General features: G+C 34.2%; 3 protein-coding genes across 8 annotated transcripts; 2 read left to right on the top strand and 1 right to left on the bottom strand.

Annotated features, from left to right (window-relative positions):
* Positions 1 to 2,548: 2,548 nt before the first annotated feature.
* On the bottom strand, positions 2,549 to 4,249 carry LOC124454976 (zinc finger protein 525-like). The gene has a single exon (XM_047005733.1). The coding sequence runs from the start codon at positions 3,879 to 3,881 to the stop codon at positions 2,961 to 2,963; it is 921 nt and encodes a 306-aa protein (XP_046861689.1). The 5' UTR covers positions 3,882 to 4,249; the 3' UTR covers positions 2,549 to 2,960.
* Positions 4,250 to 4,640: 391 nt separating this feature from the next.
* On the top strand, positions 4,641 to 12,362 carry LOC124454971. Of its 6 annotated transcripts, none has more exons than XM_047005724.1 (7): positions 4,641 to 4,818; positions 8,538 to 8,637; positions 8,843 to 10,415; positions 10,485 to 10,603; positions 10,905 to 11,025; positions 11,344 to 11,426; positions 11,677 to 12,362. In XM_047005724.1, the coding sequence occupies exons 3-7, from the start codon at positions 8,961 to 8,963 to the stop codon at positions 11,744 to 11,746; spliced, it is 1,848 nt and encodes a 615-aa protein (XP_046861680.1). In that variant the 5' UTR covers positions 4,641 to 4,818; positions 8,538 to 8,637; positions 8,843 to 8,960; the 3' UTR covers positions 11,747 to 12,362. The 6 variants fall into 6 exon arrangements, with proteins under 6 accessions (XP_046861680.1, XP_046861683.1, XP_046861682.1 ...); XM_047005723.1 differs by lacking the exon at positions 4,641 to 4,818 and adding an exon at positions 6,767 to 6,841; XM_047005727.1 differs by lacking the exon at positions 8,538 to 8,637 and having other exon boundaries at positions 4,693 to 4,818.
* LOC124454974 (retinol dehydrogenase 8-like) lies at positions 11,897 to 19,756 on the top strand. The gene is made up of 7 exons (XM_047005731.1): positions 11,897 to 11,983; positions 15,660 to 15,806; positions 15,900 to 15,966; positions 16,072 to 16,133; positions 18,176 to 18,412; positions 18,827 to 19,100; positions 19,339 to 19,756. The coding sequence occupies exons 2-7, from the start codon at positions 15,677 to 15,679 to the stop codon at positions 19,661 to 19,663; spliced, it is 1,095 nt and encodes a 364-aa protein (XP_046861687.1). The 5' UTR covers positions 11,897 to 11,983; positions 15,660 to 15,676; the 3' UTR covers positions 19,664 to 19,756.
* Positions 19,757 to 21,644: the final 1,888 nt, after the last annotated feature.

The following is a 21,644-nucleotide window of genomic DNA, read 5'->3' on the forward strand; positions in this document are numbered from 1 at the left end:
TCAGTCCTTCTAAGGTTGACTCTGAAGATGACGACTGCTAAAGTTGTCGAAACGTAAGTCAACAACAACAAAAACATTCCTCAAGACTCTACTGACCTGGACGATCTACATCTGCCAACATGTAAAGATGCTCCCAGGTTCAAACCATTTACTTTATTACGATGATTAGTTTCCGTGGTAAAGGAATCACACAACTTGTTACTGCTTGTCTTCATGTCTGTAGTATTACTTTTTGTATTATTCGTGTATAAATGCAATTATTGGAGGTCCATCAGTCTGGAATTATGCTGCAACTCCTGGTTTGGCGACAGATTTTATTAGCAGCAGTGGTGTAATTGGAAAATCAGCCAGAAACTTGTTTCAAACCGGGATGAAGAAGTTATGGCAAGATAGAAATGAAGATAGTCAATTTACAGATCTTTCATCTACAAATACTATCCATGCCTCTACCTCCCCTTCCGTGTCGTTTTCTGTTTCCCCTTCTATTTCAGCATCTTCATCTGTAACTCTTTGTAGCTCTGTTACAACCTCTCTTCCAGTTAGTAGCGCTGTTTCAACATTCATTCCTATACGCAAAGATCTTCATTTTAAAACGATTTCCGCGACTTTCGAATCTTCCTTCCTCTCTGCTGCTACAAAGACCAATACAAATGTCGTCACTGATTCTTTTAGCACCAATCCCACTCTGGCCTCTTCCAGTGGATGTACCTCGATCGGCAATTCTTCATCTGTTTCAACCTCTTCTTCCTCTTCTTCAAGCTCCTTCGTCGCTTCAACATCTGTATCTACCATATCTAAAACGACTGCTCCATCTCTCCCTACCGCAACTTTTAGCACAGGTCAGGAATAGTGTACATAGGTGTTAGCATTAGAATGGTTGATTTTTTAGGTTCTTAGAAGTTTCTAGGTTATAGATGACTCTGAAGATGACTACCGCTAAGGTTGTCGAAACGTCAGTCAACAACAACAAAAACAGTCCTTCTCAGGACTATACCAACTTGGACGATCTACATTTACAAACATGTAACGATACTACCGGGTTTAAACCATTTACTTAATACTGGCAAGCGTTAAGTGCATGTTAAATGTAAACAACTAAATACATATTTCAAGCTAAAACCAAAAAAAGTTTAGAGAATCTAGTGTTTAATCCAATCCTCAGAAACAGTAATTATACATTTACCATGTTTGTTTAGTATTGAATATTGATATAACGAAGATTTTCATACCGTGCGAATCTCTTTTCAGCTGCAAAGCATTTCCAAATAAAGGAACAGGTTTAGGTCCGGGAATTGCAGAAAGTTTACCATATAATTTGCGCTGGTTCCGTACGACGAGGCAATATGATAAAAACAGAATTAAAAATACGAATGTGATCACTAAAACCACCATTTACACATCGATAATGTTCATGAAACATCTACTGCTGCACTGCAATGCTGTACTGTGACGATAATAAAATTGACCAAAGGTCAAAACAAGTGAAGTGTGAAATCATTGTTTACTTGTGGTAATCACATTTGTTACCCGTGACACCGTAAGTAATACGGAAATACTTGCTGATTCGTAAGATAGTAAAATTGTTATTTTATTAGCTTTTGATTAGGGCATCTTACTTCCAACTTCCTAAGTCATAACCGAATATACTCAATATTCACTTTTATGTTTATATTAAACCGGAGCCTCTAAATCAAAGTATTTAACATACTCGAACTTTAAATTTGTGAATGGTTTGTTTGCCTTGACCTTCATCAACCTCAAGAGCCACGAGTTAAAATAAAAAATATCATTTGATAAATTATATCTAAGGAAAAAACTATAGTATGCCAACTGTGTAAAACGAGCTGAAATGTATCAAATGAAAATATTTCATTTATAAAGATGCAATTGTTGACATATTTATGGCAATAGCAGGCCTGGACATCTTGCTAAGTTTAATTACTTGTTGATATTTAGTACAAAAAAGAAATACGAAACACATACTCAACGCCAGTCAACCAATAAAAACAAAAATTATCTTCATGCGTTGCTGATTAATGGAAATGGTGTTGAATTCCACCTTATTACTATCACAAGAACTTCATGCTAAAAAATCATACATGCTGATGCTGTTCTAGAAGTTGAAAGAGATATTCTTTAACAGTACCTATTTATAATTCCTTACAATCCCATAAAAGAGCTTGCAAGTAATTTGATAGTTAAGGGTCATAAAACTATTCAAGATAACTTGCACAGTCCAGTTTTGTAAATTTCATTATTTTTCTTTCACTTGCACTAAATTGGTTATATAATCAACTCTCGTATTTTTTTTTTGCAAACTTAACCAATCCATTTATTGTGAGAAAGAAATGTTTCCAAATGTTGGAAATTTTAAATAGCATGATATTTAACTTCTGATTCTTGTGAAACTATATTCATAATGATTTAGGAATTCTCCATGACAAAAAAGTCTCAGGGCCAGTTCATCACAAATACGTACTATGAGAAATAACTCCTGAAATGTTAACTAAAGTGATAATCACTACAGCTAAATTATGACACTACCTGGTGAAAAAGGTAAATTTGTAATCATAAAGTCATTGCAATCAACAAGACATGTTACAAATTTATGAAAATACAAATTTATATTTTTCAAATTAAAACTTCATATAGAGAAGGTTCTTACGAATTCATAACTTTCAAATAAAATTTTATGTGCAAAAGGCATCATACAAGTTCATCCTTCTTATCTTTCAAAACATGAATTTACATCCAGTAGACATCTTAGAAGTAAGCAAGCCTAATTCTGCTTGAGCATCTCAACATATGACATACCTACACACAATTGTAAACTTCAAACAAAGCTGAAGTCCTCTTTGCATGCAATTCTCATTCTTTGAACTATTTTCATTCAAATAATTCTTTAAAAGTTTTACCAATGTGATGTTTACCAAACACAACTTGTTGTCAATCCCATAATTTTATGTTGTTGCATAAGAACCATGGCTATTAAAATGCTTCTCCAAATCATCAGGATTGTTGTAACTGCTGCCACAAAGAGAGCAGATGTATCCAATATCTGATAAGTCTGACTTCTTAATCTCATTGTTATGTTTAAAACGTGTATCTGAATCATGAAGTCTAACAGCCGCATCAACCTTGTCGTGCTTTCCTCTACTTCTTTCTAAATCAACATTTTTCATTATATTTAACTTTCCTCTGCAATCGTCACAAAATGGTAGGACACATTTCTTCAAGCATGATACACAGTCATAAACAAGGTCCACTTCATGATTGGACTTTTTGTGCACTTGAAGACCATGATGAGAACTAAGCTGTTGAAAACTCGCATCACATTTCCTATTTTTGCCATTTGAGTGTTTTTCTCTGTGTTCTTTCATTCTACACAGTTGAGAAAAGCGTTTATCACATATATCGCAGACAAACTGTTTTATACCATTATGGGTGTTTCTGTGAGCTTGCAACGACGTGAGTTGATAAAACATTTTATCACATATGTCACACTTAAATTTCTTAATCCCGGTGTGAATGACTTTATGTCGAGTCAAAGAACCAGACTGAGTAAAAAACTTAAAGCATATGTCACATTGATATGGCTTTGCACCAGAATGAGTTCTCTTATGTGAAACAAGATGTTGATGTTGGGTAAATTTTTTATCACATAAATCACATTTATATGGTCTTTCGCCAGTATGTCGTCTTTTATGCACACTTAAACAACCTGCATTGCCAAACGTCGCCCCACAATAATCACATTTGAACGGTCTCTTCTTCGAATGTGTCCGTTTGTGTGCTGGTAAACTGGCCTGGTTTGCAAATCGTCGCTTACATATGTCACATTCGTACGGTCTTGCAAGCTTTGCTTTTTCTTCATCTTCCATTTACACAGATCAATGCTTTATGAAATTATAGTGATGTCGTGATCTATTTGTTTAAAGTGTTGTCTTTCGCACAGTAAGACAGAAAGGAAACACTATGATAGGTAAATGCTCACATAAGATGGCGATGTAATATGCATATTATTTATAACACTTTATAAATATTGACATATTGTCATGATGATCAGTTTAACTGGAGTTAAAGGGGAATAGTGACATTCATTGAATAGTGATGTATGATTCATGTAAAATGGTATCTTAGAAATGTTTTATTTCACTTTCAATTATTAGCTTCTTTAACCTTTAAAATTTTTTTAAAACGTAGGTAAACTTTCACGCCAAGGCAGAGGGCCTATAGCTCCCACAGTGATCTGTCGATTTGGGGGGCGCAAGAAATGAATTGAAATATACTGTCAATATATAAACACCCCCCCCAAAAAAAAAGAACCAGGAAATGGCATTTTAGCGCTTCATTTGAAAATTTTCTGGCGAGCATGCACCGAACCCCCCTAGTAATGACTCGCACCTGTAGTGTTCGGTTCGAGTCTTCTGCTCTAGTTTCTAAAGCGTGAAATTATTTTTGGTGAATACTTTTATGTCCTTTTCATACACTTTTTGTGGGAAACAGTCCTCACTCCACGTAGAAAAACTGTTTCCAGCACGTCACTGGACTTGTAGACTGAGTGTTTGAGTAGAACACTTCCGTGGCGAATGACGTCATGCAAATTTGAATTCAACCGAAATTCTGTTAAGCACATGGTAAATAAAGGCTTCTTGCGATTCTTGGGACGCAAAATAATTTCTGTTGTTCATACTTTTTATGTCTACATATTTGATTCTACAATTCGGATTTTGCGATTTGTTACATTAACTCATCTTCATATTGCTGTATCTTTATATGAAATTTTGAATGTGTTGCAGTGACGGTTCGTCGTTCAAGGTAAGTTGATATACTTTACAGTACAGCGACCTTATAGTTTCAATATGTTTTGAATCACCCTTATATCTCGTCAATTACCATTATGCTTTAATTTAACGCTTCTTGTCGTCTGACAGACAAAATTTATACCCATTCAAAAATGTCGAAACAAAACGTCAATTAAACATAATATAAATCCTAACACGGTTTTATTTTACATGCACGTGAAAAACATGTGACTTGGGCGAGATTTGAACTCGCACCTTCGGGATACTAGTCCCCGCTCTACGTGTTGAGCTACCAAGCCCATAGGGATTGGTGACGAGTCGGATCTTTAAAACTACGAATGGACGAGAAGTTCTCACCACGGTCGTCTTGGTCGTCCGCATAGAGCAAAGTTCTATCCAAGCGTTTCAGTCGTGTGAGTTATTTGAGGTCATCCCGCTCGTCTTTGAAATGTTCTCATACAGTCGCACGGGTCGTCTGTGAAATTTTAGCAAGACTGAAACGACTCGGACGACTATATGAGAACCAGGCTTAAGTATGTATATTCTAGACATGCAAAAATGTCTGAATAAGCCAGCAAGCTACGGTCAAAAACGATATGTTTTTCGTACTTAAGACTGAAACACACTAGGCAGTCGCTTTAGTCGCGCGTCTAAAACTACCGCTTTGCATGGCTACTAAACTAGTAGCGTAGTCGCGTCATCTGGTCGCTTTAAGTCACGTGGTTACTAAGCTAGTAGCGTAGTCGCGTCATCTAGTCACAGTCACAAGGAAATCAGTAATGATACACTTAGTTACTAGGAAATCAGTAATGATTCAGTAATCAGTCACTTAGTTACTTATTGTCTTGTGAATGGGCCATTTTTATGCGATTCAGCTTTGTTTGGCGTCGAATTGGGTAGAGTAGATGTACGTGGGAACGTCGAAATTTGACGCATCCCACTCAAAACATTCACAAATCAACAAGGTGTCTTAAAAAGCTGCTCATCTATCGTTGAAATCAAAGATTCTTTGAAAGATGAGCAGGTGTGCACGATGTAGACTGAGTGACAAACGACATTACACTCTACACATCGCAGAATTACGAGCTACTTTCAAACGGCGAACTTGGCAATGTTAGAGCTTACTTAATGTTATTTATTATACTAAATACTCTGAAATAGGAGTATTCTGGATCGAAGTTGTTGTTTTCATTGCCAATGGAATTTGCTCATGCCAATGTCATGCATTGTCAGCAAAACTGTTGCCAAAAAATATGCATTCCTCCGCCTGTCAATTTGTTTATCAAACAGTTTCTTTGATAGTGTGGGCAGTTTTGAAAAAGTTCGATTAACATTAAATGTTACTTTGCATTAGTACTTATAGTCGCAACAGGATATATATTACAAAGTTTGAATAAAACTGAGACGACTTCAACGTTGTTATATATATATAGTATATGACCAGTTATGCATATTTCTATCATTTGACGTCAGCATTCAATTGCTTGGGGATTACCCTAAACTCTGTGTTATTTGAACATTGTCAACAATTTGATAATGGCGACTTGTACGACATTTCGCGAATTCTAGAAATGAAGCGATGATTTTGAAAGGTTTTGAGTTTTGAAAAGTCTGTTTGAACAAAATATACTGTAAATGACTTATAGCACGAGCGGCAATTTTAATAATTGGAATGACGTCAGAAAGTAGCGTAGATATGCGCTTAAAGGATAAATCAAACAATAAACAGAAAGATCTGCATAGTTGGTAAAATTGTGTTATAAGTAATAATTCGTTAAATATTTGCAATATCAGAAAAAATAACGATCAATGATAACGTGTCGCCATGAAATATTTAAATTGCTACTTGCTTGTATGTTAGAATGACTGCGCCCAAGTTTCGCAATAATTCCCCATTGCGTCATTCTAACCATGACGTCGTTGATTGCTACAAAATTAATACATATAACCTTGTACGTGAGATCATTACGTCATATTTACTCAGTTTATCGTGCAACAGTCATCAATACACAGTGGACAGATAAAGTTCGTCCAAGGTATGAGACTTCTATCGACATTCTTTTAATGTATACAGAGTTATTATTATTATAATTATTTAATGATACATTATATATACAGAATAAAGTTCAAATAACCTATAGAGTTAAGACGTTGCTTTCTTATTTATTGACTACCTTTTAGATTTTTTTCAATAGTTTATTCAACTAAAAACATATCAATTAACATTTTTAATCCGTCGGTGTATCTTCGAGTATTAACTGTGTTTCATGAGTAAAATAAATTTAGTTCTTCTTAAATTGTATTTTGAGGAGGAATCACATTATAGCTAGTTGATTTAAAGGAAGCTTAAGTCATTAATAAGATAATAACTATGCAAAAATTTAACTCGGAAATGTTTTTTTGGCTAAAAAATGAAGGAGGAGTGAGCCAATGAGGGTGTTGCTGTAATTTGAAGCACAATTCGCTCAGAGCGAAGAAATTCGTGTAATAAAAATTAATGCCCAACATAAAGTTTTAATTAGAACCATAGGAATAGACCAAAAATTGTAAAATTGAATTTATTGTGACGTTTCGTCTTTACTCAAGACATCTTCAAACAATTAATAAATAGGATGTTAAGACAAGATATTATATTTACAACAGGTGTTAAATTACTACTAAAGGAGGTGGTGTCTAATGGATAATATGATAAGGAAGTTAGGAAGTAAAATAAAGTGAAATTAAAAAAGGTTAAGTTGAATGGACTTCCTTGCACGTTAAGTGAAGGCTTGTATTTATTGATTAGAAGGCTCTCGTGAATGGAGAGTTCATAAGAATCGTTAGAAGAGGAGATTATTTTAAAGTCGTTTAAATTTGGAGTGTGTCCAGTTGCGTTAATGTGAGCAAAGATGCTTGATAATGCAGGTTGGGAAACTTGGTTTCCTGTAAGGGGGGAAATTCCCAAGTGCTCCGAAAATCTGGTGTGTAGATGATGTGTGGTTTGACCTACATACGAGGCGTTGCAGCTTCGACACTTGAATAAATAGACTACAGCAGATCTCAGAGGTTTGGGAGTTTTTTCCTTAAAGAGGAAGAAGGAAGAGATACGTTGGGAAGGGCGGAAGACAAACTAAACTAAGAAAATCAAATTCGACTTATTTAATTGGGACTGTTTTAAGATCACCGTTTTTCGAGGAAAATACCCTCTCTTCGTAGACTATGAAATTATTGCAGAAAGTCACATTCAGTGCAATAACAGCCCATTTAAGGCTGTTAAATTACTTGAAAAGCAAGCAATGAGTTATTTATGTTGTGCAATATATGACATCTATTGTGACCCGATATTATACGCAAAATAAGGCCTAAATCGCAACGTTCTTCATCAGAAGAAAATTTAAAGCGTCGAACAGCTTGAAATTAGAATATTTAAACTCGCGATGAGTCAAAAATAAAAGTAAAAGTATTCTTTTGAATTATTATGAAATTGAAATTGCGCTGATCTTTAAAATAGACAAATGTCGTAACCCACAATCCCACAATAAAAAAAAGCATAACAGATATTATTATGCAGATAGAATGACAGATATTATTATTATGCAAGCATCGTTCACATAACACATCAGGAAATTCATTGGTAGTATCTTTGACGCTGTCAACTCTTGATTTTTGATTTAATAATTTACACGTTATATTAATCCTGTGATATTGAAGTAATTTAGTTGAGTAATAGCTAAAAATTTGCTATCGTCACAGGAAAACTGAGGGGAAATCGAATCCACGAATGTCGCTGATGTCAGCATATGTGCGCAATATATGATGTCAGCAATTATACAGTGTGTCGAAGTTTTTGAAGGTGAAGATTTAAAGCTTGATTAAAGTATCCAAATAATACAAAGTGTCAAGTGATATTAAAACATATGATAGCAACAGTAGGGTTTTTTATACGACAAGCTCAGTTCGACTGAATACAACCTTTCAATAAAATAGAGTACATGCATAAGTTTGGGTTGCATCCAAGTGATTTATTTTCAATCTTTCAACGCTCTTCTGGTTTGTAGATAATTACCTTCGCGGGAACGAAGAAAAGCTTAAACTTAACAGAACTAGGGGCAGTTATTTACTGAAAAGACCAGTTGAAGAGAGAAATTTTTTGCTAACAACTAGCTATCTAATGCTATGGAAAAAATGCAAGTGGAAAATTGTCAGCTTGATGCTTCATCGCAGGAAGTGAAGTGTTTAAAAGAAGAGTTGGAAAATTTGAGGGAAATTATTAAGTCAATGAGAGCAGAAAAAATAAAATTGGAAAAAGAAAATCATTATCTTCAAAAGCAGTTGGAGATATTGTCCTTAGACCATTCCACACATTTGTTTGAAAATGATCAAAATCGAAATGAAAGAAAACGTTTGAACAGTTTCCAGCAAATCTTCGAAGTCAACGATCAATCACAGCCTACTTTAACACATCCACCCGTAGTTTCACATTTCCATGGAAATGATAATGTGTTAGCTATGGCGCCACCTCAAGATGAAAGAATATCGACGCATCTTGAACAGTTTGAAAATCCTCAGTCAAGTGCGACAACATCTGATTCTTGTTCATATTCTGTTCAAGTGGATGACAGAACTCCTTTACTTACGACTGCACAAGATACATCAAATACGAAGTCTGCTGTTGGTATCGTCTATAAAATGTATGAACTTTTAATTCTTGCGTTATCTCATTCATTATTACAACGAGACATAAAAAAAATCAAGGAATGGGCAAGTACAAACTTTTCTATACAGAACAACCTTGGTGCGAAGGAGATATTTTTGAAATTAGAAGAAAAACGGATAATCAACTTTGCTGACCTAAGTCAACTTTGTAATTTTTTGAGAACAATTCTTCGCTTCGATTTGGTTAATGTCATCGAGAATTATGAAACTGGGAATTACACGCATCTCAAGAAATTGATTACAGAATACAAAGCTAGACAGAAGAAATCATTAGACTCGGCAAGATGGTCAGGTGAAAGAGGAACGAGGCCACGATTGGCAATGACTAACGGCAATAGAACCTATCAAGATTTTCAAAATATGGCTGTACACACTCCTTCAGAGCAAACTTCATTGCAGAGGAGCTTTCCACAAGTTTTAGGAACAAGTGCAAACAACTTTAAACGAAACGCTTTCAATCCTATTTTACAACCTTCAATTTTTGACCATTCTCGTGGTAATGAAAGAGGAAACAACTCAACTGATATCAACGTAAGAAATAGAAACGAATCTTCCGAATCAAGCGAACCGGTGCATAACGTAAATACCTCCAGTCGCTGTGTAATTTCGTCTTCTGGTTTAATAAATACAGAAGGTCAGATGCAAAATGCTTTACAAGTAAGAAGTGCAGCAGAAAGCAACGTTGCGTCTTCTTCGAACCAACGAAGTGCTCACTCTACGTTAACTCAACAAGCGAGGAACGTAAGATGGTTGTGTACTCATTATAAAAGAAGATGTTACGTGAAATTTCAGTGCTGCGATAAATATTGGCCATGTCATCGTTGTCATAACAACCAAAGTAATTGTGGCCAAAAGAAGCTCAAGTCACGTGATGTGAAGATGGTCAAATGTGCAGAATGTGGAAAAGAACAGCAGGTAATACTTTGTACTATACTTTATCGTTTATTATAGAACTTTTCGTTATCTTTTATTTTCTGCTTTTAGTTTGGTGAAAGTTGTGTTTCGTGCAATATTCCGTTTGCTGACTATTACTGCGGAATATGTAAACATTTGACAGGATTGGACGACAAGCCTTATCATTGTGACAAATGTGGAATTTGCAGGTAATAAAGAATTACATAATAGTTGCTATGTTTGGATGATCTGGTTCAAACACGCAGGAATGTAGTGAGAGTTAATAAATGCAACTTGTTTTTGCACCGCTTTCTTAAGTTAACCAAGATTCCCAAGTGTTTGGATCAGTGCATCGTTTCTTTAATATGAGCTTCCAAGAAAATCATATTATCTAATATTATCAAGAAAATAATACATAATAATAATGATCTAAGCTAGAAACTCCTGTTTTTTTTTTGCTTTGAAATTTCATAGCTAATGCCGAAACAATTTTTTCAAAAATATTTTTAGAGTTCACGGTGATCGATCGTACCATTGTGATGTTTGTGGAATTTGTCTTGATGTTCAACTTCGTGGCAATCATGAATGTCGCCCAAATTCCGCTCATGATGCTTGCTGTATTTGTTTGGAGGTAAAACAACTGATAGTGATACACCAACATTTATATGAATAACTTTGCTTTTAATGTTGTTGGTATTGTTAAGTAGCAATATTCCTTCTTAATTTCTTAACTTTGGCCCGTCATAATCATTTTAGCAGTCGGGAAAAAAATCACGATTGGATTGATGAATTATGTATTAGGATTCTATTTTGGTTCTCATATGATACTTGATGTTTCTTAGATATATAAATCCTTTAGAAAAAAATTGTTTTAACAAAATCCAATCAATAACATCCTACATAAATTTGCATAATGAATATCATCTCACAGTTTCTTCAACTGTTTTAGGATGCATTTACTGGATGTCAGATATTGCCATGTTCTCATAAAGTTCATAAAGAATGCGCAGCTCAGATGCTCCAAAGAGGAATGTAGGTTTTTCTTGAATTTTATCTTCACGTTTAATTCTATCGTTAAATATCGACATTGCATATAAACAAGATGCCGCAGCAATAACCATTCAGTTTCTATGTGAACGAGATCAGTGTATTCTAAAGCTAGTAAGAGGGTTATTATTGGGATGCTGGGGTAGCTTTCCTCCCCTACCCCCCTCCCTCGTTTCTTCCACTGTCATTAGCAATTCTCGTACCACTTTTTCAACGTATAATTTTCTCTTTTTAGTACTCGCTGTCCGATTTGTCGTAAAAGTTTTGCGCACAAGCTAAAGCGCAAGAATGACAATAAAAGATGAGCAAGACATTAGCTAATTTTGAAAATGAATGCATAACTGAAAGCACTAATCCCAAACGATGGAAACTTGAGGAAACTTAACACTTGAATTTTTCTCCCGAGGAAGCACATAATGATAATCTTGCTGGAAGCATACGGCAATGAGAAAATATACACGAGAAACAGTAAAATCTTTTGAAAACACACGATACAAAAGTTTTGGGTAGAAACGAAATTCATGGATAATTTTACAAAAGATGTAAGTGCATTAAATAGAATAATTTAAAAAATTGATATATTTATATTATATAAAATTATTAATAGCAATTTAGCATGAAACTTACGACTGCCGTTGGTGACAAAAATACAATTAAAACAATTTATTGGTTATGGATTAACATATATTGATGAATTTGATCACAAAATATCTGACATATAAAGATACTTAACATGGCAACTTAGAGATATTTTTGCTTAATTGTCATATATTTATATCTGATAAACTTTTTAGATTATCTTATGTAAATTAGTTTTAAACTTTTTAATTTAACCCTGAAAAGCACATTGGAGATTTGGTAAAGTACTGATAATAATAATGAAAACTCTATTGAATATTTTTATATTCTTGCAATTGCAAATCACGGTTAATTTTCATTTAGGGATTACAATTTAAGACGAAAAGAGCTTTTCCAAAACATTTCAGTCCCCAAGTATCTACACCAACATATTCCCACGCAAAGTGATTTTCAAATTTTGGTACTGCTATGTGGTCAAACCACCCGCATGGGAACACAATTTGAGCATATCTGAGAACGTCTGGGGGGGGGGTCTATCCAATTGACAGGCTTTTTATTTTCGCATCAGATTTGTGATTGTGCATGACGGCTCACGTCAATTATAAAGTTTCGTCATCGGAAGCCACCGCAATTATAAATAGGTTAAACTTCTGATGCCATACCAATACTAAACGTCACTTCAGATTTCGTTTTCTATGCGGGATTTTTTAAGCTTTGGAAACAGTAACTAAGCTTATTAAACAAACATGGCGAACGCATATAACGATGTTTTCAAATCATTTTGAGTCAAGCATGATTCATATGACGCAAAAAAAAGTCTTGTACATCCCGAACGGAAAAACGTTTTCCTTGACAACAAACATATCAACTTTCAAAACCAAGCTGAATTTGATAGGGGAGCTTCCAATGTATTATGTTATTTCATTTCCGGCTTTGCAAGCAATACACATGTGACCCATGTCATTTGGTATTAGTATTGGCATCAGGACCTGTTATATAAAAGCGTAGTTAAGTTTAACTATACGTTTTAACTGCAGTTAGCTCTAACTATTTTTTGTACAACCGACTTAACTGGGTGGTTAAATTTAACTACTTTTTAACTGCAAAAAGTGAAGGTAAAACTTATAGCTAAGAGATTTATACAACCGGCCCCAGAAGTCTAACTTTAACTCTCCTATATGATTCTGAGAAAGTTCAGTTAATTCATTCAACTATTCAATGCAATGCTTTAATTGCACAACAAGATGCTTGAAGGACGATTATGCAATCTGAAGATGCCTAAATCACTCAGCACATTTCAATTCCAGTAGAGTATAGTTATATTTAATAATTATATGGAACAAACATGATGAATATTTTTGAATGAAACTGGCGAGTACACAAGATAGACGTACAATGTTGTCTTTATATGTTTCTTCGTGTAACAAAAATCAACGACTTAAATACAATCAAAATTACTTAGTTAGAAACTCCTGTTAAACATTGTATTTTTGTCGTTTGTCGTGGTACAGTAATAAGGAAAATTTATAACTAGTACTATGCATGTCACCTAGAGAACAATAATGAGAACAACTGACCAATATATGGCGAGGTACTTTATGTAAATACCTGTAGAGTTTCATGTATTTTTGAAATCTTTTTTTCACATGTCTCAGAGTTAAGTCTGAACATGATTGCCAAAACGTCAGCCATCTTTACACAAACACCAACAGCCCTTTGGAGGACTCTACTAACCTGAACGATATATCACATACAGCGATACTCGTTCCGGGTTCGAAAGATTCATTTTGTTGGCATGTAGTGATTAACTGGTATCGGTGTATGTAATACATGTTAAAAGAATTTTGATGCATATAAATCTGAATTTAGCTCTAAACCAAACATTCGAATCACTCTTTTTTCAAGCACCCTTATGTTTATATTTGCTAATTTAAGACCGTCCATAAATTTTCACCACTGTTTCATGTGCATGTGTAACTTTTCTTATATCTTTATTTTGTTCATTGACCTTTGTCGTGTAACTGAAGTGCAATTGTCAAAATGTTTGCAATAAATGCTGCTCTGAGTACTCTCAATAATATCGCATCTTAAGAAACATTTTGAATAGAAGTCACAAATTACTTCAAAATTTTACTCATTGAGATATGAGCGTTTTATTGCTTCTTTAACAAATTTCACAAATGTATGCTACACCAACGTTGACTTGAAAGGCTTGAACGAATCAATATTTGATAAAGACAAAAGCTTGCATGCAACACGTATATTTGAAATTCATTATCGTCATTCATTAATTATTCTGATAATGAACTTGTATTGAATAAAGTATATCAAGGCTTTAAAACAAAATCTTACAGTTCTCGCTGTAAATATATAGTGCTTTTGATTGATGTGAAAGGTTTTTCTATCAACGATTGAACGTGTGAAATGTTTGTCGAAAAATATTTCTTTTTGATGGAAAATACTCAGATGCCGGAGATACAATATTGAACACGAATTACCAAACATAAAATTTTGCACTTGTATTTCATGCAATGATTTATATCTGTAAATCGGTGACTTGTATTTAGTGAATTAGCAAGGTTTATTTAAAATATTCCTCATATTTGTTCATATAATTGTCAAAATTAATCCGTTGGAATCGTGAAGTATATGTTGAGTGATTTAAGCATAAACATCTTCAGAAATCATACGCAAAATTGCGCCCACAAGCTTCTTGAAGTTAAAGCATCGCATTGTCTGAATAATTGAACATTTAACTAACCTTTCTCACATGTGACAACCACAGAGCTAATATGGCTGCTAATTTGCTATGTGAGTTATTTCTACGTTCATTAATGAAAAACTGAAAAGTTTGAAGAAATTTCTTAAACTAGCAACATAAACATTGCTGATTTCTTTCTAAGATCTTTCTTCAATGTCCGCCATTGGGAAATTACATAGAAAATATTTTTGCTTCAGTGGAAGACGCGTGGGATTTGTAAATATTATCAAAGCAACAGAAAAATTATTTTTGAAAGAGCAAAAGATCATGTTTTTTATCCCACACTCTGAATGAAAGCTGCTTTAATGAGTGTGAACATTTTTGTTGTACAATGTTCATGTTGCATGGTTTCCGTAAAGATGTAAATATTCTGAAAATCTTACTTGAAACTTTTTCTTTTCACTATCTTAAGGGCAGGAATTTAACATTACTTAAGACGTTTCATCAATTTCAAAGAACGATATTGTTTTGTTTTATGTCAAGAAAACTGTATAAAAGTGTGATTTTTGCATTCGCAATTTATATCAACACTGCGTTGAAAAGTGTCGGTATATAGCAACAGTGGTACGCTATTCTTTTAAGTTGGAAGGATAAAAAATGAATTTTAAAATTGTCGCAGTATTTTGCATTCTTTTTGCTTTGAGCTTGGTCAAAGCAGGTGAGTATATAGGTGTTTCCTAAAATTTTTTGTAAATATTCCAAAAAACGTACCAATTGTTTGTGTTGTCGTGAAACATAATAGATTTATGCTATAGCCAGTCAAGCGTTTGCTCCACAAATTACAAAGCTTTCGATTTGTTAACCTTTGCAGAATTTTTGTCACTCGTAGCAATGAATAAGTTAAAGACATGCTATTTCATTTCAAACATATTTTCCAGATGACTTTAACGATAAAATGGAAGACAAATACGACAGCAAAGTTGAAAATTCAGCTCAAAGTGATGTCACAGATACAAAGAAAATTGAAAGTGAAATAACAGATCTTGCTCAACAGGATTCAGAAAAATTGAAGAAGAGCAAAGGATGTAAGATGATTATAAATTTCATGCACTGGCGCGCCTTACACAATGAAGCTAATATATATCCAATTGATTTTTATTTTATTTCTTTGTTCACAGTTTGCCATTGGGGAGTCGGTGTTTGGTACAAGCCAGGATTTCAGATTCGTTGTAGGTGTATGAAATGGTATGTATCTATGTATCTCTTGGTTTCACTGTAAAATTCATGGTCTATCTTTTAATCGATTCTTTAAAATTTTTATTTTATATTTTCCTTACTTTCATTCCACAGTACTTGTCGAGGAAGAGGAATCTGGGACTGCAAATATAACTTTGCTTACTGTCCTTATTATTGTAAGTATATTTTAACTTTTAAGTAGTTTTGTTTTTGAACTATTTAAAGGCAATGTGCGATACGTAGTTGACAAATCGAAAGCTTCAATCTATCAGCTTGTGGATAAATCTCCCTTGAGACGAGTAAAAAGAAAAAATTAACTCCCTTTTTGAAAAAAAATTGTTTCCATAAATTTGATTTATAAAGGTTTTGTATTTTGCACAGTTTCTCAAAAATAAGTTGTTGATTTGATCATACTCCACTCTCACCTAATTTGAATTTTTCAATTGCCCTCTCCAATCGATCACCAGATTGCGGTAACCAAATCTTCAATCCAGAGAAACAACTCTGCTGTTGTGGTAAAGTTTACGCGAGGAAAAGTTACTATCGTTGCTGTGGATACTTCTATTACGACTCGCGTATTTCTAAATGTTGTAAACACGACACAGTTAAACCACGAAAAGTTGCTTGCCCACGTTTCAAACTTTAAAAGAAACTGTATACTATAATTGTTCATGAGTAAAGGTTTACTGGAAGTATTCTAATGAAATGTAGAAGATTTAAATAAAGTGTTCAAACATATTGCGTTTTCATATTTCTGTTTCTATGTTTAACCATTCATGCATGCCTTCAATGTATTTCATTCTTAATTGGTGAATAAATTAATTTAAAAAAGTGAAGTAATTATAAATATTTAACTGTGGGAAAGTACAGAAAGTGGTAGAATAGAAAGTTTGAATAAAAAACAGCGAATTTTTTACAGACTCACAGGAAAAATTGCCATATTGACCGGTACAGATTCACAATTATTTAACACGAAATTTGATTGTCCATATCGTCCTAAATATAAAATAAAGAATATTGAAAATATCGGGTTACAATGGTTTTGCCCTCAGTCACTAAAACAGTCTAGGGTAAGTCAAAATATATTACTGCAGCAAATTTTAGAATGTAAATACACTTCTAAGCCTTAGAATATCCATTGGTAAAATTATATTCTTTAGAAATTCAAAACCAATAATGTTTTCATTGAATTTAAAATTAAGGAACGATAATTTATATTGTTAAACGCTGGCCGCTAATGAATATAAGTCCACAAGCCAAATGTAAAGCATTAAAATGTTAACTGTGTGTCTGTCTTAGTCTGACTCGTATGTTTTAAAAGCATGCAGTGAGCCTTTTTTTTGTACTATGAACTCCTTGTAATGTAGCTAATGAAATGATAAAAATTTCATACAAAATAATGCACGCTCACTTCTAAACACTAAACACGTCATTCAATGAAATTGTTTGAAGCAGTTCACTTTGTATCTTGGGCGACAAATACGTCAAGGAAGGGTGCAAGACTGCAAGACATTATAAAAAAGTATTAGGATTCCTTAGGAAACTAATACGTAATGTAATGAAAACGATAAATATTTCATACAAAATAATGCACACTCACTTGTAAACACTAAAAAGGCACACAATAAAATTGTTTGACGCAGTTCATTTTGTACCTTGGGCTGCAAATGCGTCAGGGAAGGATGCAAGACTACAAGTCATTGTAAAAAAAGTATTAGTAAACTATAATTATCTAAACCCTTGTCTTTGTGCAACCTTCGTCTCTATTTTTTGCTGTGTCAAACATTAAGTATCGCCATCCGCTTCGCCCATTAAAAGTACAATAATTAAAATTCATAAAATCGACTCACTATTTAGTCTTAATAAGAAAGCAATTGTGGTAATACATACACCTTGATATGATCTGCAATTTATAATTTTGAATTATATTGAAAGGATATATTTACACACGCTTGTTTGGACTGCAAAAGTATACTCTTGTAAAGTAACTATGGGTAAACAGTGTCATAAATAGTTAATTTGTTTCCTGCTCTCTTGTCGAATTACGTCAATGCAAGTCTTCTTTAGAATGTATTTACAGCACCGAACCGAAGCAGCAAGCAACAGTTAAGTCTTTGTTTGTACCTGCATACGCGTATTGCCAATTTTGCCAAATATCTGCTCCAATAACTGCTATCTCTATTCTCAAACATGGCCCAACGAAACGTCGTAATTACAGGCTGTTCATCAGGAATTGGTTTAGATACAGCCGTATTTCTTGCCAAGAATGAGAGTAAAAAGTATAAAGTATACGCTTGTATGCGTAATCTTGCAAAGAAAGGACCTTTGGTTGAAAAAGCTGGTGATAGTCTTGACAAGACATTATTTATCTTGGAGATGGACGTGAAAAGTGAAACTTCAGTGAACAAAGCCATTAAGCATGTCTTAGATGTTGATGGAAGAGTCGATGTTCTTAGTAAGTTATTTATATTTGTTACATGTCAAATGATGAAACCCTATTAATCATACACATACATGCATTCAGAATGAGAGTTATATCATTGGCAGTTGTCCATGTCGATCAATGAGTTACAGGATAATATATTATGCATATTGTTATTAAGTTGAGCAATAATTTACCACATTGCTTGCATGCTGAGCTGGAAGAACCTCCACAGATATGTTCGAACGGGTGTTGTCTAAAAATTTAAAAAATGTGTTGCGTGGGTGGGTGAAAGGCACAATTTCATTTAAAAGACTTTCTTGCAGTATTTATGTTTGCCTTTTAGATGCATTTATTTGTATATCTTTGTGCGATTAATATTATGACTAAATACTGCAAATTAGCCTGAATGTTTTAATGTCATTTCCATCACTTTTTTTTATCTAGTCAACAATGCTGGTATTGGCTTAATGGGTGTCTTGGAGCATCAAAGTATGGAAACTATAAGAAATATATATGAAACAAATTACACTGGAGTGGTGCATGGCATCAGGGCAGTGTTACCCTCAATGAAGAAAAGGAAAAGCGGTCGTATAATCACTGTTAGCTCCGTTTATGGTTTAATGGGTGCGCCATTGAATGCTGTTTACTGCTCCACCAAGTTTGCTGTCTGGGGTCTTAGTGAAGCTTTAGCTCCTGAATTAAAAAAATATAACATAAAGTAAGGTTTTCTGTTTTCATCCTTTTTATCAATCTCATGTTTTCTTTATCCAAAGCATATCCTCTTGTCTTTTGTTGTTTTTCCAGTAGTAAACAATAAATTCCATTCTAAAGATATCTATAAGTGTACACTTTATAAGCCAGCTAGCCCTTGAATTCAGTATAATGTCACTGTACTTTTTGTTACACAACATTCACAATGTATCATTCAATATTGCAATTATATTTACACTGTGTAGCATATCATTGGTTGAGCCAGGTGCAGTAGTCACAGAATTTTTAAATGCTGTTGATTCAAAAGGATTTGGTGGTGCGCAGGAAGGAGACGAGATTACAAAGTCTATGCTTGATAAGCTTGGTCAGTTGATTAAAACCGTTGGGTCTGTGTCTCAAAGTGGGGAGGATATTTCAAAATATATCCTGCAAGCTATGGAGGATGAGTCTCCGCATTTTCATTATATCACTAATGAGTCTTATCTAGAGATGGCAAAGAAGAAATTTATCGATGTAACTGGTGACAAAATCGCTAATTCAAGCTTCGATGATTTCTTTTCTGGCAAATAGAAACAATCATACCTTTTAATTTGTGTATCTTATGTAATTATATGTTCACTTTTCTGAACGAAAATCTCAATTATACCCCTAATATTAGTAAAAGTATGTTTCTTGTGTTTGCTGAATTTTTGAAAAGTAATAAGCCAAACTTTGATCACACTACGTAATTAAGCAATCTAAACGTGGGTAAATAAAGTTATCTATCTATCTATCAATGACAAAAACAACAACAAACACATTTTCAACTAAATCTTTTTGACGATCTTAAAAGTATTTTTATGTAATGCATTATTTAAAAAATAGGAAAATCTAAGCCTCCCTACTGAAGCCCAAACGTCAGTTTATATAAAACTTTATTGCTGTCACTCGACCCATTCCCCAACGCGACATATATACTTGTGAAATCTCGATTTGTGTCCGGAGGGAATTTTTACGGAACGAGGGAGCGCACAATCACAAAAAGGTAGAACCTTTCGGAACTTCTGTAAGTTTCTGTTTCATTTTAAATGTCTGGAATCCGAATAGATATGCAGCCTAAACAACAAAATACAGTAGATACTAAAATCGAGTGATCACCGACATCAATTATACATATCTCGTTTGGCGAAAAACACATGAAATGGATTCACCGTGCAGTATTTAGCCAGCTCGGTCCACATTTTTTATCTTGCACTCTATGTTCACACGGTGAGAAAAATGTTGTGTAAGCATGTATTTATTTTCGTTCGAGCTTTTATTACTACTTGAAATATCGGTGTGGATTTAACAAAACGTCAAAAATAATTCAAACGCATGGTGCGAGTTCAATCATGAAATATGAATTATGAATACCATGAAACGTTTGCTCTTTGCGATAACTTTTCATCATTTTATCGCAGTCCCACAGAATCATCGGAAATAAGGTTCTATCAAAATGTTATAAAGGAAATAATGGAAACAAAACTACAGTTCAGTGCTGCCACTCCGTATATGCACATTTCCCCTACCAAAACTTTATTTTCCCCTACCTCCACCTACGACCATTTTCCTTGTTTTCCCCTACTTTCCCCCTACACAACAACATATTCCCCTATTATATACATATGTCGGGTCAGACAACTGAATTTTTTAGTCTGTTTGTAAAAAAAGTGAATGCAAAAAAAAATTGAAAAACATCTGGACTACAAGGTTAGTAAATTGGCGTAAGGCGTTGTGACGTAATGACACGCAACTGACGGAAATGACACATTGTGTTATGCTAAATTGCTAATCTTCTATTGCCATATATGGTCACATATTGTTCCAACAGAAAGTTTCTGTTGCGATCACTTCTTAAATAGCGAGAACACTGGTAGAAAAGAGTATCTTGGGCAAAAATGAGAATAGACATTGTCATTTATAAACGATTTTCTTTTCTCTCTGCAATCCACCTACGTTTTACAGTTTTCCCTGTAGGTTTCCCCTACCACCTACAAACCACTAAATCCCCCTACTGTAGGGGATTTCCCCTACGAGTGGCAGCACTGCTACAGTTTTCCCCGTACGTTTCCCCAACCACCTACAAACCACTAAATCCCCCTACTGTAGGGGATTTCCCCTACGAGTGGCAGCACTTGTTCATTTGATCATACTCCATTCTCACCTAATTTGAATTTTTCAATTGCTCTCTCCCATCGATCACCAGATTGCGGTAACCAAATCCTCAATCCAGAGAAACAGCTCTGCTGTTGTGGAAAAGTTTACACGAGGAAAAGTTACTATCGTTGCTGTGGATACTTATATTACGACTCACGTATTTCTAAATGTTGTAAACACGACACAGTTAAACCACGAAAAGTTGCTTGCCCACGTTTCAAACTTTAAAAGAAACTGTTTACTATAATTGTTCATGTGTAAAGGTTTACTGGAAGTATTCTAATGAAATGTGGAAGATTTAAATAAAGTGTTCAAACATATTGCGTTTTCATATTTCTGTTTCTATGTTTAACCATTCATGCATGCCTTCAATGTA

Source organism: Xenia sp. Carnegie-2017, unplaced genomic scaffold, assembly GCF_021976095.1.
Source record: "Xenia sp. Carnegie-2017 unplaced genomic scaffold, XeniaSp_v1 HiC_scaffold_3, whole genome shotgun sequence".
NCBI lineage: Eukaryota > Metazoa > Cnidaria > Anthozoa > Malacalcyonacea > Xeniidae > Xenia > Xenia sp. Carnegie-2017.

What these genes read in the sequence shown, in the direction of transcription:
- LOC124454974 (XM_047005731.1), top strand. Translation starts at nt 15,677, where the DNA reads ATGGAAGACAAATACGACAGCAAAGTTGAAAATTCAGCTCAAAGTGAT. An exon ending in ATTGAAGAAGAGCAAAGGAT is followed by an intron (nt 15,807 to 15,899) that starts GTAAGATGATTA and finishes CTTTGTTCACAG; the next exon opens with TTTGCCATTGGGGAGTCGGT. An exon ending in TGCTTACTGTCCTTATTATT is followed by an intron (nt 16,134 to 18,175) that starts GTAAGTATATTT and finishes TCGTAATTACAG; the next exon opens with GCTGTTCATCAGGAATTGGT.
- LOC124454976 (XM_047005733.1), bottom strand. Translation starts at nt 3,881, where the DNA reads ATGGAAGATGAAGAAAAAGCAAAGCTTGCAAGACCGTACGAATGTGAC.
- LOC124454971 (XM_047005724.1), top strand. Translation starts at nt 8,961, where the DNA reads ATGGAAAAAATGCAAGTGGAAAATTGTCAGCTTGATGCTTCATCGCAG. An exon ending in CTTGCTGTATTTGTTTGGAG is followed by an intron (nt 11,026 to 11,343) that starts GTAAAACAACTG and finishes CAACTGTTTTAG; the next exon opens with GATGCATTTACTGGATGTCA. An exon ending in CAGATGCTCCAAAGAGGAAT is followed by an intron (nt 11,427 to 11,676) that starts GTAGGTTTTTCT and finishes TTCTCTTTTTAG; the next exon opens with TACTCGCTGTCCGATTTGTC.